The following is a 15,868-nucleotide window of genomic DNA, read 5'->3' as shown; positions in this document are numbered from 1 at the left end:
TTTGGTGTTGACTGGACTAACTGTAAGAACAGACAAAGAAGAAGAAAAACTGATATTCAAGTCAAACAGGTTAAGAATGATAAAACTGATAATGAGGAGTATGAATCTGCACACAGGCAGCAGACACACTGTCTTAACAAACAAGTTAAGAAAGAAACTTCCTGGCAGATTGAAACTGTGTGCCTTTCGCGGGCAAGTGCTCTACCAACTGAGCTACCGAAGCACGACTCACGCCCGGTCCTCACAGCTTTACTTCTGCCAGTATCTCGTCTCCTACCTTCCAAACTTTACAGAAGCTGAAAGCTGTGAGGACCGGGCGTGAGTCGTGCTGCGGTAGCTCAGTTGGTAGAGCACTTGCCCGCGAAAGGCAAAAGTCCCGAGTTCGAGTCTCGGTCGGGCACACAGTTTTAATGTGCCAGGAAGTTTCATATCAGCGCACACTCCGCTGCAGAGTGAAAATCTCATTCTGAAGTTAAGAAAGGGTTTGAAGAACTGGAGAAGGAGTAGCAAGTGAAGCTAGTGTTTGCAACTCAGGAAAGGGAGAAAATAAAAGTGAAATAAAATTGGTGAGATAAAAATGAATAAAGTAGAAAGGAATGTATTTATAAGTAATGTGTCACTCAGTTGTATAGGTGGATGCAATAACATGGCAGTCATCGACCGAAAGGGTCCTGTACCCCCAGTCGTGTTTATGGAGGATTGCAGTAGATATATGCCTGAAGAATAAGAAGAACAGTAGAACAAAGGTTGGTGGGAGATACAAGCAGATGGGCTATCAAACCGTTAGAAGAATGTGAAACTTTCGAAGAATTTGCGAGACATTTTGGGAATAAATACTGGTCCAAGAAGAAGAAAAACAGACGAAAATTTAGGAAATACCCTAAATATAGAAGGGATGTTAGAAATAGTATGAAAGGATGTCGTGAAAGGCTATGTAAGCTGTTGGAACATTTAGATCAGCTGATAAAAGAAGAGGATCTAACCCATGACCTATATGGAAAACCTCATCTGAAATTAGGAAACATGAGAGTTTAAGGGGATCCGATTTGTATCGGTTTTTGAGAAAGATAAGAGAGGTAGAAAGGTGGTATGAGAGAGGAAGTAGTGGATTTAATAGAGAAGAAGGAACGTATAGAAACGAAAGACCACAGTAGAAAAGGCTCAGCTGAAGCAGGAGTACGAAAGTGACCAAAATATATTCAGCAGAATAAAACTACCATTGTTAAATGTTTCCAGAGAAATTAACCGAAGGACAGGAGTAAGCAGAGAAGGGAATATACATATCAACGAAAAGAGACAAAGAAGCAATCACAAGAGATGAGCAGTGGAAAATAAAGGACAATTACCTAAAGACGTTAATGGGTTAATACAAATTTAGACACAACTAGAAGCTTGTTAGAAGGAAAAGGAATAAATGAAACAAAAAAGAGAGAAAGTAAATGAATAAACAGCTGTCAGAAGAAAATACGATTTTTCAGAAGAAGGAGAATGATCTACAGGATAGCGGTAATCAAATTAGAGCTGTTTTAGAAAATTGAATAATCCCATCAGGAAAGATATATTCTTGTAATTTCAAGTAGGAGAATTAGAATTTGAGCGTAGATTTCTTGTATACCTTGACTGAGTATGAATGTAATACTATGTATGAATTTTTTGATGAGCAATAAACGTGAATTACACTCTGAAAATAACTGTTTAAAGGTGAAAAGAAAAGTAGAAATGTGTAAAATAGATTTTGTAAAGATAATTATAGCGAATGAAATGGTTTTGGGAAAAAATGAAATCAGTTCTATGCACATCGGTTACTAAACTGAAGAAAGGGATGATTTGAAAAACATGGAAGAAAGTGATAAAAAGATCACAGCCAAAGGAAAAGAGTGGATGTAACAAATTAAAGAAGTATCACAAGAACAAAGAGCAGAATTGGAAGATCTAATAAGGAGAAAAAGGAGGGTATGCTTAGACAGATCTCGTCTAGTGTTTGATTACAAATTTAATTTGAAGATCATACAGAATGAGCCGATTTTTTTAAACTTTATCCTGTGCCAGTGGTGAAAAAGAAAGCATTAGCTAAAGAATCGAAGGAGATGATGAAGTGGTGAGTAATTGAACGAAGTCTAAGCAAATGTAAAACTCCCCTGATGGTTGTAGGAAAAAGTGGTGGGAATGTGCGATTAGTTTTGGATGATATGAAGCTAAATACTATTGTACAAAATAAACTGATCGACCAGAAAACATTGACAAAAGTATAAGAAAGTTCCAGGAAAATTCCTGACTACCCTAGATGTGACGTCTGCTACTGGCAAGAACCACTGGTGAAACAAGATAGGAAGTACACAGCATTCCTATTTGGTGGCAAATGTCACCAATTTAAAAATCTACTTTTGGATTGAATATATTAATGTCTGTGCTCTTAAACGGCTCGCTATAGAGATTTGACCAAGGAATATTAACAGCTAAACGAATTTGGGAGGAACATTGTTCCTAGTTGAGAGAAGCATTTTCAGCCTTGCAAAAACGAATCATGACTTTAAATCATTGGACATCAGAATTTATAAGAAAGAGAGTGACATTCCTTGGTGACACTGTATCAGAGAAAAAATTAAAAAATACCCTGATAAAAATAAAGCAATTGAAGAGTGTCCCGCACCAGAAACAATAAGCAATTGAAATCCCTTTTAGGAATATGTTGATTCTACTGAAAATACTTAGACGCTCAAGCTTTTAAAAACCCAGATTTAACGAATCTTTTAAAGTTTAACATTTGTATTGAGCGAGCAGAGCCAAAAACCGTTTGATGATTTGAAGGATGAATTAGCCAAGGAAAGCAGACTGTGCCGCATAGACTCGACACAAACTTTCTGTCTCAGAAGTGACTATAGCAGAGTTGGAATTTGAGGAGAACGCTTCCTATTAATAAATAATTGAAAGTTGGAAGAACATAAGACTCTAGTGTTTGTGACTTATATTTTATCACCGAGCGAGGTGGCACAGTGGTTAACACACTGGACTCGCCTTTGGGAGAACGATGGTTCAAATCATCCTGATTTAGGTTTTCTGTGATATCCCTAAATCGCTTCGGGTAAATGCTAGGATGATTCCTTTGAAAGAGCACAGCCTACTTCCTTCCCCATCCTTCCCTAATCCGATGGTACCGATCACTTTGCTGTTGGATCCTCTTCCCCCAAATCAAGCAACCAACCAACTTATATCAAAATGTGAAAGAACTATAATACAACTGAAAGGGAAGCCTGAGCGATAGCATGGGAATTCTAGAAGTTCTATTATTATCTGTGGGGCATTAGAGTCTGCAGTTCACTGATTACAAGGCATCAACTTTCTTGAAGGACTATATACTGACGCACAGACATCTGAATAGATGGACACTGCTCTTTCAGCAACTTTAGGTGTGGGTTGTGTGTATAAAAGGTAACCAAAACAAAAACAGATGCTTTGTCAACATTATCAGTTACTATTCTAGATGATGAAGATCGTGGAACAGAAGGTGGGTATATAAAAATGTTTAATGTGAGAGGTGTTCCTGTGATTGTACAACTGAAATTTCAAAAACATGAAGCGAAACAAGAATTAAGACTTAACTTTGAACGTAACAATAAGTGATATTGGTAAAAGACATAATGTCGAATTGCAGAAGTACTACAAACTTTACAATGCAGTATCGTTTTGAAGAAAAGAAAAAATTAAGAGCAATAGTTGATTTGTCAGCCAAAGAAGTATATAGAGAAAACAGTGTTATCATGTAGGTCCTAAGAAATTGTAATCATATTGTAGAAAATTGTCCATTTCAGAAATACGAACAAAATAGATAGGGACCAGATTATATCGTGTTACCGATGTTAGCAGGTGAAGGTAATGAATAATTAGAGTATTCACTCAGAGGATGCATTGGACCTAGTTTTAGTGTATTTACATTGTTTCTCACCCAAATGAAGTGTATTTTGTCACATTTCAGTAGTTTCTGATGTGTTTTCGAAATCTGTATAGTTGTTTTCTCTAAAGAAAGTAAGAACTGCACTAGTTCTCAGACTGAAGAAGAGTGATTCCTTTCTAAAATATGGGAAACCAGAATGGATGGTAGCAGACAATGGGATTCAATTTACATCAAAGATGTGGAAGGAAGAGGTGGCACACAGTGATGTAAAAATGGTTGTATTTCACCTTACCATCCAGCAACTAATCTTGCTAAAAGAGGTATGAGAGAGATAGGTAAACTGTGCAGGACATGTTGCAGGAAAAAGATACTGTACGTCATATTGGATAGTGAAGAAGAACTAAATAAAATAGTTTACGAGAGTAAAAATCTTATACCTAGAGATGTAATGATGGATGATAGGAATCCAACTCTAATAGAATCAAATATGGATTACCTACTGTGTAAAGAAATGAGCTGAGAAGATGAGAAGAAGCTAATGAAAAGTAACACAGACAAGAAGATAAAGAGGAGGCAACAGAGATACGATCAAAAATAAAGGGAATGAAATATGGGATTGGAGATTTCGTTCTTGTCAGAACCCATAAGAAGTTTAAGAAAATTGATGCAGACGTATCAAAATTCTTTGTCCTTTACCAAGGATCGTACCAAGTAGATGATGTTCCTCATCCTAAGACATATCATCAGGTTTATCCACATCAAGGGAAAGTTGTCTTGTAAAGAACATAGCAGAATTGAAACTGTACATACCTAGAAGGGAAAACTGGAAAGAAAGGGTGAATAGTCTATTGGATATGAGAACACTATAATGGGCAGTTAAATGAAAGCGAGTAAGAGCGAAAATTATTTCAAAAGTAATCGCCATAACTGTAAATATACTTATTCCATTGTGAAACAAGACTGTCAAAGAAAATCGACAGCCACGAATGTCTTTCCTCAGGGCAACAAAAATGTGGAAATCGCGTGGGGAGAGGTCAGAGCGATATGGAGGATGCCTAAGGGTCTCTCAGTGAAACTTCCGCAGATTAGTCGAAACAACGTCGGCGATATATGGGCAGGTCCACATGTTCACTAGGTTGTTTTGACTACGCTGCAGAAGTGGAAAGGCCAAGGAAATCCGATCCCTATGACGGAGAACGCTTCATATTAGTAAATCTGTTGCTGGGCGTAAAAGTTAAAAACATTGGGGATGGGTAGCTTCTGTCTGGCTCTGTAGCAGACGATAGAGGGAATGAATACTTACGTGGTAGACTGAGAAATCATTCAGGAAGTTGCCAAATATACATTTTTAGAATCTATTGTAATTAAAAGCAGTTCCTGTACTGAGGAAATGAGAAAGAGGGTACAAGTTGGAGAAGATGCTAAAATGAAACGGGAGGTTAAAGGAAAGAAGCTATCATTACCGGCCAAAACAAAAATGGCTGAAACATCAATCTTTCACATTGCTTTGTACCGTTGTGAGTCATGGACAACGTATCAAGACAGTGAAGAAAGAGTTCAAGATATAATTGTTGTAAAAATTGGTTTTGGGTTACAAGTACTGTAAGAGTTAAGTTTACATTTGAAGCATTATCTAGTAGAACTGTTAGAGAAATATATTTAGTGAACAATTAGTCTTAGTTAGTAGAATTAAATGGTTGGAAATCTGATGAGATCAACAAAAGGACTACACTGGGTATATGTAGCGCCTACTGATTAAATGAAAAGAACTGACCATACGGTGTCTGTGATTGAATTAAGACCAGTTGAATTGTCAAGATAAATTAAGTGGATTAGTAGTAAATATGTACTGTTGGAACGATTGTTTGGATACAAATAACACTATTAAGTGGATGTTTATATGAAAATATGTTTACTTTATGTGCAAAGCTATAGTTCTTTAAAGAGTGAGAATAACCGACAGCAACTTGATATTCTCAGATTGTGAAAATATGGAAACAAATAATTTTTTTGATGCTTTGAAAGAAATTGAGAACATTATGAATATAAATGATGAAACTAATATTAAATGAAAATTGTTGTAGAGTTTAAGAGATTATGCATGGTGGTGTTGAAAATTTAGAAAAATAAAGAGCAATTGTACTTGTGTTTCAAAGGGATGGGATTTATGGGGATGGAAAGACACTGAAAGAATGGACTAAAGACTTCCGCATGTCGTGGGTGATGTAGTGATACATCGGTACATCGCTAATCAGGGTCAACAGGAAGAACTGAACGTGAAGGGTAGGAATCTTCTTTATAGCAATACTTGGAGTTGCGATTCGCTCGAAAATACAAGGAAATCATGATATCTTACATATTGCGCAAATCATGATTTTTCAAAAAGATTTAGAAGCTGTCAGTCACCGCATCCTTAAAATAATGTGTAAGATAACGTTTTTAGCAGAAGTAGTAAACTGTGTTGCATGAGTCCTTAGCATGGGTACAGTCGTCTTACTATTTTCAAATGCCAAAACTTCTTTAAACAATTAAACTGGGTTGGGGAAATTTGTCAGTGAACTTTAGTGGTTCTAGTGTTTCCTCTTCACAGACGCATCGAATGTAAGACAGACAAATCAGAAATATAAGTAAACGCCCTGAAAAATCGTATACGTACGTATCACGATAGCTTGTCAATGAATTTTTTGATTACAAATGTACATACGCACAGTGTAACTGTAGAGCATAGGTATGGAGCGACTACACTCAATGCTACTCATTTGACGTGTCATATACAGCAGCATTTCATCTCAAGAAAACTTGAAAGCTAGTAAGAGCGAATTATTTCACTAGGAAAAATTTGAGATGTTGCGAAGCGTATACAGATGGCTGTAGCGGTAGTGGGGAGGAACCTTACCACACCCAAAGGCGAACAGCACCAGCGTGTAGATGAAGAAGAACTTGATGATGTCTATGATCATGCGGCCCAATGAGATCTGCAACGGCCCCAGGTGCGGGTTGACGCTGAAGATGTGCACCAGCTTCAGGAAACTGCAACAGGCAGGCAACAGCGCCCCAATTAATTCCAAAATTTTTCTGGCTGGGCTGCAGCACATGGCAGTCGTAAAAAGAGCAGTTTTTCAGAGCAGTACATTTATGGGCAGTGTGGGAGAAATAATGGAAACATAAAATGATTTTGCGGTATTAGTTGATGTTGATTCGTGTTTATTGATTCTGTTAGATAGTAACACACCGAATGAACTTAGCTTCCAGTCATGCTGTAGCGAATCGCGGATCCTGCTACGTAACCGCAGTGCCCTAAATATGGAAAATAGAAGATTATAAAGATGGCGACATTACCGCTACATTCGCTTACTTATTGAGAGTGTTCTTCATTATGAGAAAAAACATCTGGCATCCCACTTAACGAAGCAAGTAGAGAGTTGTGCAAGCAGCAGTAAATATTCGAAGGGTGCGTGATTTTTTAAAGTAAGTTTCTTCTAGATAACAATAAAAACCAGGCCATCTAAAGATTTTTTATACCATGACGTACAAGATACTTGAAACATTTTCCAAGATTTTAATTGGTTCCATTTAGTTTTTTAGGATCCTGTGGGGGGGGGGGGGTTATTGGACCTAAGACACGTGGTAACTGAACGAGCTCTCAAATATAGCTCACAGAAAGAAAGCAGTATCAGCTTCTCATCTATGCCTGCTGCTGCAATACATTGTCGTGCCCTCCCGGGTTCGCTTCCCGGCGGGGTCAGGGATTTTCTCTGTCTCGTGATGACTGGGTGTTGTGTGATGTCCTTAGGTTAGTTAGGTTTAAGTAGTTTTAAGTTCTAGGGGACTGATGACCATAGATGTTAAGTCCCATAGTTCTCAGAGCCATTTGAACCATTTTTTTTTTTAGTGTCGTGCCTACAATCAACTGCTTTTGTTCAGTCAAGGAAGGTACTCAGAGTGTTCAAGTGTTCTTTTAATCTCTCAAAGCTTTACTCACTGTCCTCAAGTACTCTTTTAATGTCTCTGAACATTACACAGGAGAGGATAAACAGAATTTTCTGTCTATGATCGCATTTTGTAAGCAAACTGTGTAACGATACCAATCGTGCCTACTAATATTGGTTTTGTACTTTTATTCGTATGAATAGCAACTTGCAAAGACTGAGTGGCACAAGATAGCCATAAATCCTCCTGCAAGGCAGCCATTAATTCGTCATCTGCCGGCATGATCAAGATTCCTCCATAGATATCTGCTCAGTCTCACAACTTGCTGTAGCCAAAAAGTGTTGTGACTGGCTGCATTTCTCGCCCTCCACAACTATTTGTAGTGTGAGCACGTATTAGGACACTAGACGCCACGAGGTGCTGATAACTGCCTGGTGAACATTTGAATCTGAGCCTGCTGTTACATCTAGTGTCTGCTCCACGCCGTGTTGCCCGAGTGGCATAGGTCGATCTGTCGACCAGTAAGTGTGTTAGAGAAGTGCCAGAAAACAGGGAAGAGGAAAGAAATCTCAATGGTCGGTAACATCATCGGCCGTTGGTGAAGAAACAGATTACTTCTTTTTTACGGCATAAAACTGATTAAAGCTGATGTTGCAGAAGGTATGGAACAACAGAGGAACTGGACAGTTAAAAAAGGTTGCAGAGAGAGGTAAACTGTATGTCTGTCTGATGTCTCTCATCACCGATCTGTCGTCATCTAATTCTCTGAGATATCTACGTTTCTCCTCGTTTAATGGTGGTTTTCCTAACTGGCTAAGTGCCGTTATTTCCTGGAAAATTGACTGGCGGTGTTGCAAACAAAGCTGCCTGGCTGCATCAGAAGAAACAACCAACCTTTACACTGTATCCTATATATCACTACACAGAGTTGCATGGAATAACTGACGTATAATTTATCTTTTGTCCAAGTGAATCACTCTGTGATTTACTAGTCAATGATTTAATGTCTATAAATACAAATTAATAAAGAATTTATTTGTTTTATTGTATGTAGCTTTTTTTTTCATAAAACTTGGTTCTGGGGCTGTGAAAAAGCTTCAGTGATCTGACGTTCAGCAGCCATTACAGACAATAAAAAATAGGGCTACTACATGATTTCTCCCAGTACGTGGCTAACAATGTGTACACTATAAAATTGCCACCAAATGTGGAGCCCCAAAAGTTCAATATAGCTGTCCTCGATTTCTAGCTCCACTGTGTTTTCTTCACTTTGTTAGGCATCATCTAGATACACTATGTGATCAAAAGTATCCGGACACCCGACTGAAAATGACTGACAAGTTCGTGGCGCCTCCATCGATAATGATGGAATTCAGTATGGTGTTGGCTCACCCTTAGTCTTGATGTCAGCTTCCACTCTCGCAGGCATACGTTCAATCAGGTGCTGGAAGGTTTCTTGGGGAATTGCATCCCATTCTTCACAGAGTGCTGCACTGAGGAGACGTGTCGATGTCGGTCAGTGAGGCCTGGCACGAAGTCGGTGTTCCAAAACATCCCAAAGGTGTTCTATAGGATTCAGGTCAGGACTCTGAGCAAGCCAGTCCCTTACAGGAAAGTTATTGTCGTGTAACCACTCCGGCACAGGCCGTACATTACGAACAGGTGCTCGATCGTGTTGGAAGATGCAATCGCCATCCTCGAATTGCTCTTCAACAGTGGGAAACAAGAAGGTGCTTAAAACATCAATGTAGGCCTGTTCTGTGATAGTTCCACGCAAAACAACAAGGGGTACAAGCCCCTCCATGCAAAACACGACCACACCATAACACCACCTCCTCCGAATTTTACTGTTGGCACTACACACGCTGGCAGATGATGTCCACCGGGCTTTCGCCATACCCACACCCTGCCGTCGGATCGCCACATTGTGTACCGTGATTCGTCACTCCAAACAACGTTTTTCCACTGTTCAATCGTCCAATGTTTACGCTCCTTGAGGCGTCGTTTGGCATTTACCGGCGTGACGTGTGGCTTATGAGCAGCCGTTCAACCATGAAATCCAAGTTTTCTCACCTCCCGCATAACTGTCATAGTACCTGCAGTCGGTCCTGATGCAGTTTGGAATTCCTGTGTCATGGTTTGGATAGATGTCTGCCTATTACACATTACGACCCTCTTCAACTGTCGGCGGTTTCGGTCAGTCAACAGACGAGGTCGGTCTGTACGCTTTTGTGCTGCCCGTGTCCCTTCACATTTTCTCTTCACTATCACATCGGAAACAGTGGATCTAGGGATGTTTAGGAGTGTGGAAATCTCGCCTACAGACGTAGGACACAAGTGTCACCCAATCACTTGACCACGTTCGAAGTCCGTGAGTTCCGCGGAGCGCTGCATTCTGCTCTATCACGATGTCTAATGACTACTGAGGGCGCTGATGTGGAGTACCTGGCAGTAGGTGGCAGCACAATGCACCTAATATGATAAACGTATGTTTTTGGGGGTGTCCGGATACCTTTGATTACCTTGATTCGTAATTATTTGTTCATTAGTTGCGAACTACTTGCGAAAATAGTGCTAGTCAAGGAAAGTTTTTGTGAGTCATTTCGCTTCTTATCAGGTGGTTTTTACCAATGATTATTCCAGTCATTGTTGAAAAGCACGCAGTTATGTCTTGCGTACTGATGTTCGTAATATACCTGGTACCCTATGTGATCATAAGTACCTGGACACCTGGCTGAAAATGACTTACAAGTTCGTGGCACCCTCCATCGGTAATGCTGGAATTCAGTATGGTGTTGGTTCACTCTTGGCCTTGATGACAGCGTCCACTCTGGCAGGCATACGTTCAGTCAGGTGCTGGAAGGTTTCTTGGGGAGTGGCAGCCGATTCTTCACGGAGTGCTGCACTGAGAAGAGGTATCGATGTCGGTCGGTGAGGCCTAGCACGAAGTCGGCGTTGTGTGTGGCTTATAAGCAGCCGCTAGACCATGACATCGAAGTTTTCTCGCCTCCGGCCTAACTGCCATAGTACTTACAGTTGGTCCTAGTGCAGTTTGGATTTTCTGTGCGATGGTCTGGATAGATGTCTACCTATTACACATTACGAACCTCTCCAACTGTCGGCGGTCTCTGTCAGTCAACAGACGAGGTCGGTCTGTATGTTCTTGTGGTGTGCGTATCCCTTCACGTTTCCACTTCACTGTCATATCGGAAACAGTGGACCTAGGGATGTTTAGGAGTGTGGAAATCTCGCGCGCAGACGTATGACACAAGTGACAACCAATCACCTGACCACGTTCGAAGTCCGTGAGTTCCGTGGAACGCCCCATTCTGCTCTCTAACTATGTCTAATGACTACTAAGGTCGCTGATATGGAGTATCTGGGAGTAGGTGACAGCACAATGCACCTAATATGAAAAACGTATGTTTTTGGGGGTGTCCGGATACTTTTGATCACACAGTGTATATTATCGTAATGACTGTGCTTACTATGGTACAATGAAATATATAATCTGTCCTGCTCGTTTTCATTTCCTTGGGCTGCATTTGACGCATTGTCTCGTCACAATAACTTGTACAATTCTCACTAGTCTGCTTGTACGAATAAAACTTAGATTTAGGTTTCTCCTATCGTTGAAACATAGACAGTTAGTGTTGTGATTACGATAGTGAACTTGATATGAGGAAACAAGGGATTCAAAACTAAATCGCACCATCATGATGTAGTTTTTCCATGGTATGCCTAAAATGCTTTAGGAACACTGTCTACTTAATACCCCATCATCTCCAACTGAAATAGTTTTCGACCGACATGAGACATTAAACTGTAATACTATTTTTTTTGCTTTCGTCAACATAAAATAATTGAATTGCATTCATGTCTATAAGTTGAAAAACCTTCCAGATTGACGAAGGATCAATACATATTTTCGAAATGGTCTGGGTTGTGGAGTAAACTACGGTGGCAAACGATGGAAACACGTGATTTAGTTGGCACAGTTGTCCCGGGCGGTACAAAAGTGTTTTTTTAGTGTGAATGAGTATAAGAAAGGACTTTATCAGTACACTGTTACATAACATATACAGCTATGAGATGTGTTCACAGTGATATCAATTAAAATAAAGTAATATTTAAGGGGATAGAAGGAGTTAATTGCTTGCAAACAACAAACAACATTTTTAAATAAACAGAAATAAACTTATGTAAATACTTCATTACACTTAGGTAGAGCTGAAGGGTTAACTCAAAATGAATATGCGCGGATCGCTCCAACCTGTGGATTGAAGGCCTATTAGCGCCACGAAAAATATTGCTGGCCTTTAGAGGAGCATCTCTATCATTGGGAAGGGTTAGTTCAAGCCGTTGCTTACCCTCCTGTGTTGTCCTGTTGGAACGCCACCCACAGTCCATAGCCAGTTGTCCAATGTGCAGGGCATCCATCTCATTATGCCGTATGCTGCAATTGGTCAGGTTGCCTTTTAGTGTACACTTAATTGTTGCATTTCGTGTTGTTCTGTGGATTTCGAGGGTCTATTCATTGAAAGGATTAACTTTTTTTCCCATGTCGAGTTCATTCTCGGAGATGTCACCAATTTCGAATTGGTAATGGAGTTGACGATGGATAGTGGTACGTATTAACTGGCTTCCAAATGTGGCTGACAGTCTCGAAAATATAAGCAGATATATAATGTAGTTATTCGTTATACCCATGTTTGGAATGATTTTGTTAGGCAATGGTTAGGTCACAAAGTATCGATTGAGAGTAGATCAAAGAAATAAAATTAGCGACAAACATAAGATCAAAATTAGCGACCAACTAGTAGAGAAAGTGAAGCATTTCTCTTTCCTCGAAAACAAAATAACGAAGGATGGTCGAAGCGAAGAGAACATAAGAAGCCGACAAAGAGATCATTTTTTTGCAAAAAGACGTATCAAACATAAGTCTTAACTTGAGAAAAGATTTTTTTATGATATACATCTGGAACACAGCAGTGTATGGAAGTGAATAATGGACGTTGGGAAATGGGAAAGCAAAATAATCGATGCGTTTGATATGAGGTATTACAGTAAGATTTCGAAACTTAAGAGAATTGATTAGATAAGAAATGATGATATCGTCCACAGAATCTATGGGGAAATCGTGAGAAACACTCAGTAGAAGAAGGGATGGGATAACAAGATATATGGGTTAATGTAGGATTTGTAGATGATGTAATAAAAATAACATGTTTCTTCATGGGCTTGCTTAGCAAGTTTATGAGCGTACGGAGATGCTCATCAAATCACAATGTCAGTCGCTACAAGAGAGCGATTATTTAACACGGAGAGGTTTACAGTTAAAATCTTGAGAGTACACTTTAGAAGGGAGGCACGCAACATATTACTTCCCCCCACACACACTTCGCCAAATGACGGTGAGAAGGAAATGAGAAAAATTCGACTTCGTGCACATAATTTGCTAATGGAACAGGACAGGAAAGTGATAGTGGTAGCCAAAGTATCGTACGACGCACACCCTTTGGTAGCTTCCGGCATATTGTAATGTATTTGCCTCTGGACGTCACGTAGCCAATACACAGTGAAACTGAGAAAGGAACCTAGGGGCTCCCAGGCCCTGCCCACTCCCACACCCTCCTGGTGTAAGACAAGGGCCTGGTCACATTCTGAGGAATGGCCTGTGCCATCCCCTGTAAAAGACACGCGTCCAGCGAGCTAGGGGTCTCCCGTGGCACACGCGTGTCCCCTATTGTACACCAGGGGAATAAAAATTCTTGCCACCTGGTGGGGCGGTCTCTGCTGTTGAGAAGATACGGAGAGGCGCTGACTCACGTTGTCAAACTGCAGACAACGAGATGATATCTGATGCTGGGGTGGATGTGACAACTGGACGCCTCCAAAGGACGTGGGACACCAGTTTGAAACGGACGACATACATTTTGCCAGGTGAAGGGACGCTTGTTCGAAATATTCTGTTTAACATCTGTGTGTGCCCTCTTGCTCAGATATTTACGGGAACAATGACCACTGCATTGCCAGTACGGTGTGAAATGAGACGTTGGAAGGTAGATAGGGACTGAACGGAGGAGTTGACAAGAGACTGTGTAAGTAGGCTGTTTAGGTTCTTAAACTGGTAACGCCGCCGCCACGTAGCGCTCTCTGTATGAAAATCACTGGCTGTGTGCAGTCTGTGGCTAGTTTGCATTGTTGTCTGCCATTGTAGTGTTGGGCAGCTGGATGTGAACAGCGCGTAGCGTTGCGCAGTTGGAGGTGAGCCGCCAGAAGTGGTGGATGTGAGGAGAGAGATGGCGGAGTTTTGAAATTTGTAATACTGGATATTATGAACTGCTATGTATATTATGATGTTTCAACACTATTAAGGTAAATACATTGTTTGTTCTCTATCAAAATCTTTCATTTGCTAACTATGCCTATCAGTAGTTAGTGCCTTCCGTAGTTTGAATATTTTATTTAGCTGGCAGTAGTGGCGCTCGCTGTATTGCAGTAGTTCGAGTAACCAAGATTTTTGTGAGGTAAGCGATTTGTGAAACGCATAGGTTAATGTTAGTCAGGGCCATTCTTTTGTAGGGATTTCTGAAAGTCAGATTGTGTTGCGCTAAAAATATTGTGTGTCACTTTAGTGAATGTTTGAGTACGTTCAATTTTGCTCAGCTGTTTGAAAAGCAAATAGTGTAAGAGGTATCAGCACTGTCGTGTATAAATGTTCTAAGGGGCCGTTTCAACTGAACTGCCATTCTGAACTGGCGACATGGGTTTTGTGCAGTGAAGGAATTGCAGCTACAGTAAACGTGCATACACTCTTTCTTTCTTGGCGCGAGAAATGTTGGAGGTGAAAAATATTTCACAAGGATGTTGAACATTAATTTGACTGGACAGAAGAAGAACATAAGCTAGCCATCGGGTGTACGGTCACGCTCAGAGAAAGAACTCTGGAGAAGGTGAAAATATCGTCCCGGAGGACTCGTCGTTGATGCAGTAAGGAGGACACACGTCATCGAGACGGCGAAGGGGACACCTCCTGGTGAGAGTCGGGAGATGAGACATGGGTTGTGAGCGTCACTGCCGCCATCGCTGAGACATCCAGTTCCGGCCACTACTGAGAGATACGTTCTGCCACGCCGTCCGCTCGGCCACCGCCGGGGGCCGGCCGAAGTGGCCGTGCGGTTAAAGGCGCTGCAGTCTGGAACCGCAAGACCGCTACGGTCGCAGGTTCGAATCCTGCCTCTGGCGTGGATGTTTGTAATGTCCTTAGGTTAGTTAGGTTTAAGTAGTTCTAAGTAGTTCAGCAGTTGAGTCCCGTAGTGCTCAGAGCCGAGCCACCGCCGGGACCGACGGCCGGACTCCCACTCCGGAGGAGTGATTTTGCTAAACCGCTCCAAGAAAATGCTGGGATGGTTTTTTTCAAAGGGATCGGTCGGTATCCTACCACATCCGTGACAAAATCCTAGCTTGTGCTCCGTCTCTAATGACCTCAATGTCGGCGGGACGTTAAACCCTATCCTCTTTACTTCTTCCTTCCTTCGCCTTAGGGATGGCGTTTATAGGCTAAACAACCGGTAGTAATAGAAGGCAGATTTCAGACTACCTAACAGATCAAAACGAAAATTTCTGTTCCGACACTGACAATGTTGAGTGTTTATGGAAAACGTTCAAGGCAATCGTAAAATGCGTTTTAGACAGGTACGAGCCGAGTAAAACTGTGAGGGAAGGGAAAAACCCACCGTGGTTCAACAACAAAGTTAGGAAACTACTGCGAAAGCAAAGAGAGCTTCACTGCAAGTTTAAACGCAGCCAAAACCTCTCAGACAAACAGAAGCTAAACGATGTCAAAGTTAGCGTAAGGAGGGCTATGCGTGAAGCGTTCAGTGAATTCGAAAGTAAAATTCTATGTACCGATTTGACAGAAAATCCTAGGAAGTTCTGGTCTTACGTTAAATCAGTAAGTGGCTCGAAACAGCATATCCAGACACTCCGGGATGATGATGGCACTGAAACAGAAGATGACACGCGTAAAGCTGAAATACTAAA

At 40.9% G+C, this 15,868-nt stretch overlaps 1 protein-coding gene across 2 annotated transcripts in view; it reads right to left on the bottom strand.

Annotated features, from left to right (window-relative positions):
- Positions 1-15,868, bottom strand: part of LOC126094726 (transient receptor potential protein) — a 412,416-nt gene that overhangs the window by 96,730 nt on the left and 299,818 nt on the right. For both annotated transcript variants that reach the window (XM_049909269.1, XM_049909268.1), the window contains exon 13: positions 6,789-6,922. In XM_049909269.1, coding sequence (XP_049765226.1) covers positions 6,789-6,922 — 134 coding nt within the window. The remainder of the gene's footprint in view (positions 1-6,788; positions 6,923-15,868) is intronic.

Source organism: Schistocerca cancellata, chromosome 8, assembly GCF_023864275.1.
Source record: "Schistocerca cancellata isolate TAMUIC-IGC-003103 chromosome 8, iqSchCanc2.1, whole genome shotgun sequence".
Classification (NCBI taxonomy): domain Eukaryota; kingdom Metazoa; phylum Arthropoda; class Insecta; order Orthoptera; family Acrididae; genus Schistocerca; species Schistocerca cancellata.
This window is presented reverse-complemented; position numbering and strand designations above follow the sequence as displayed.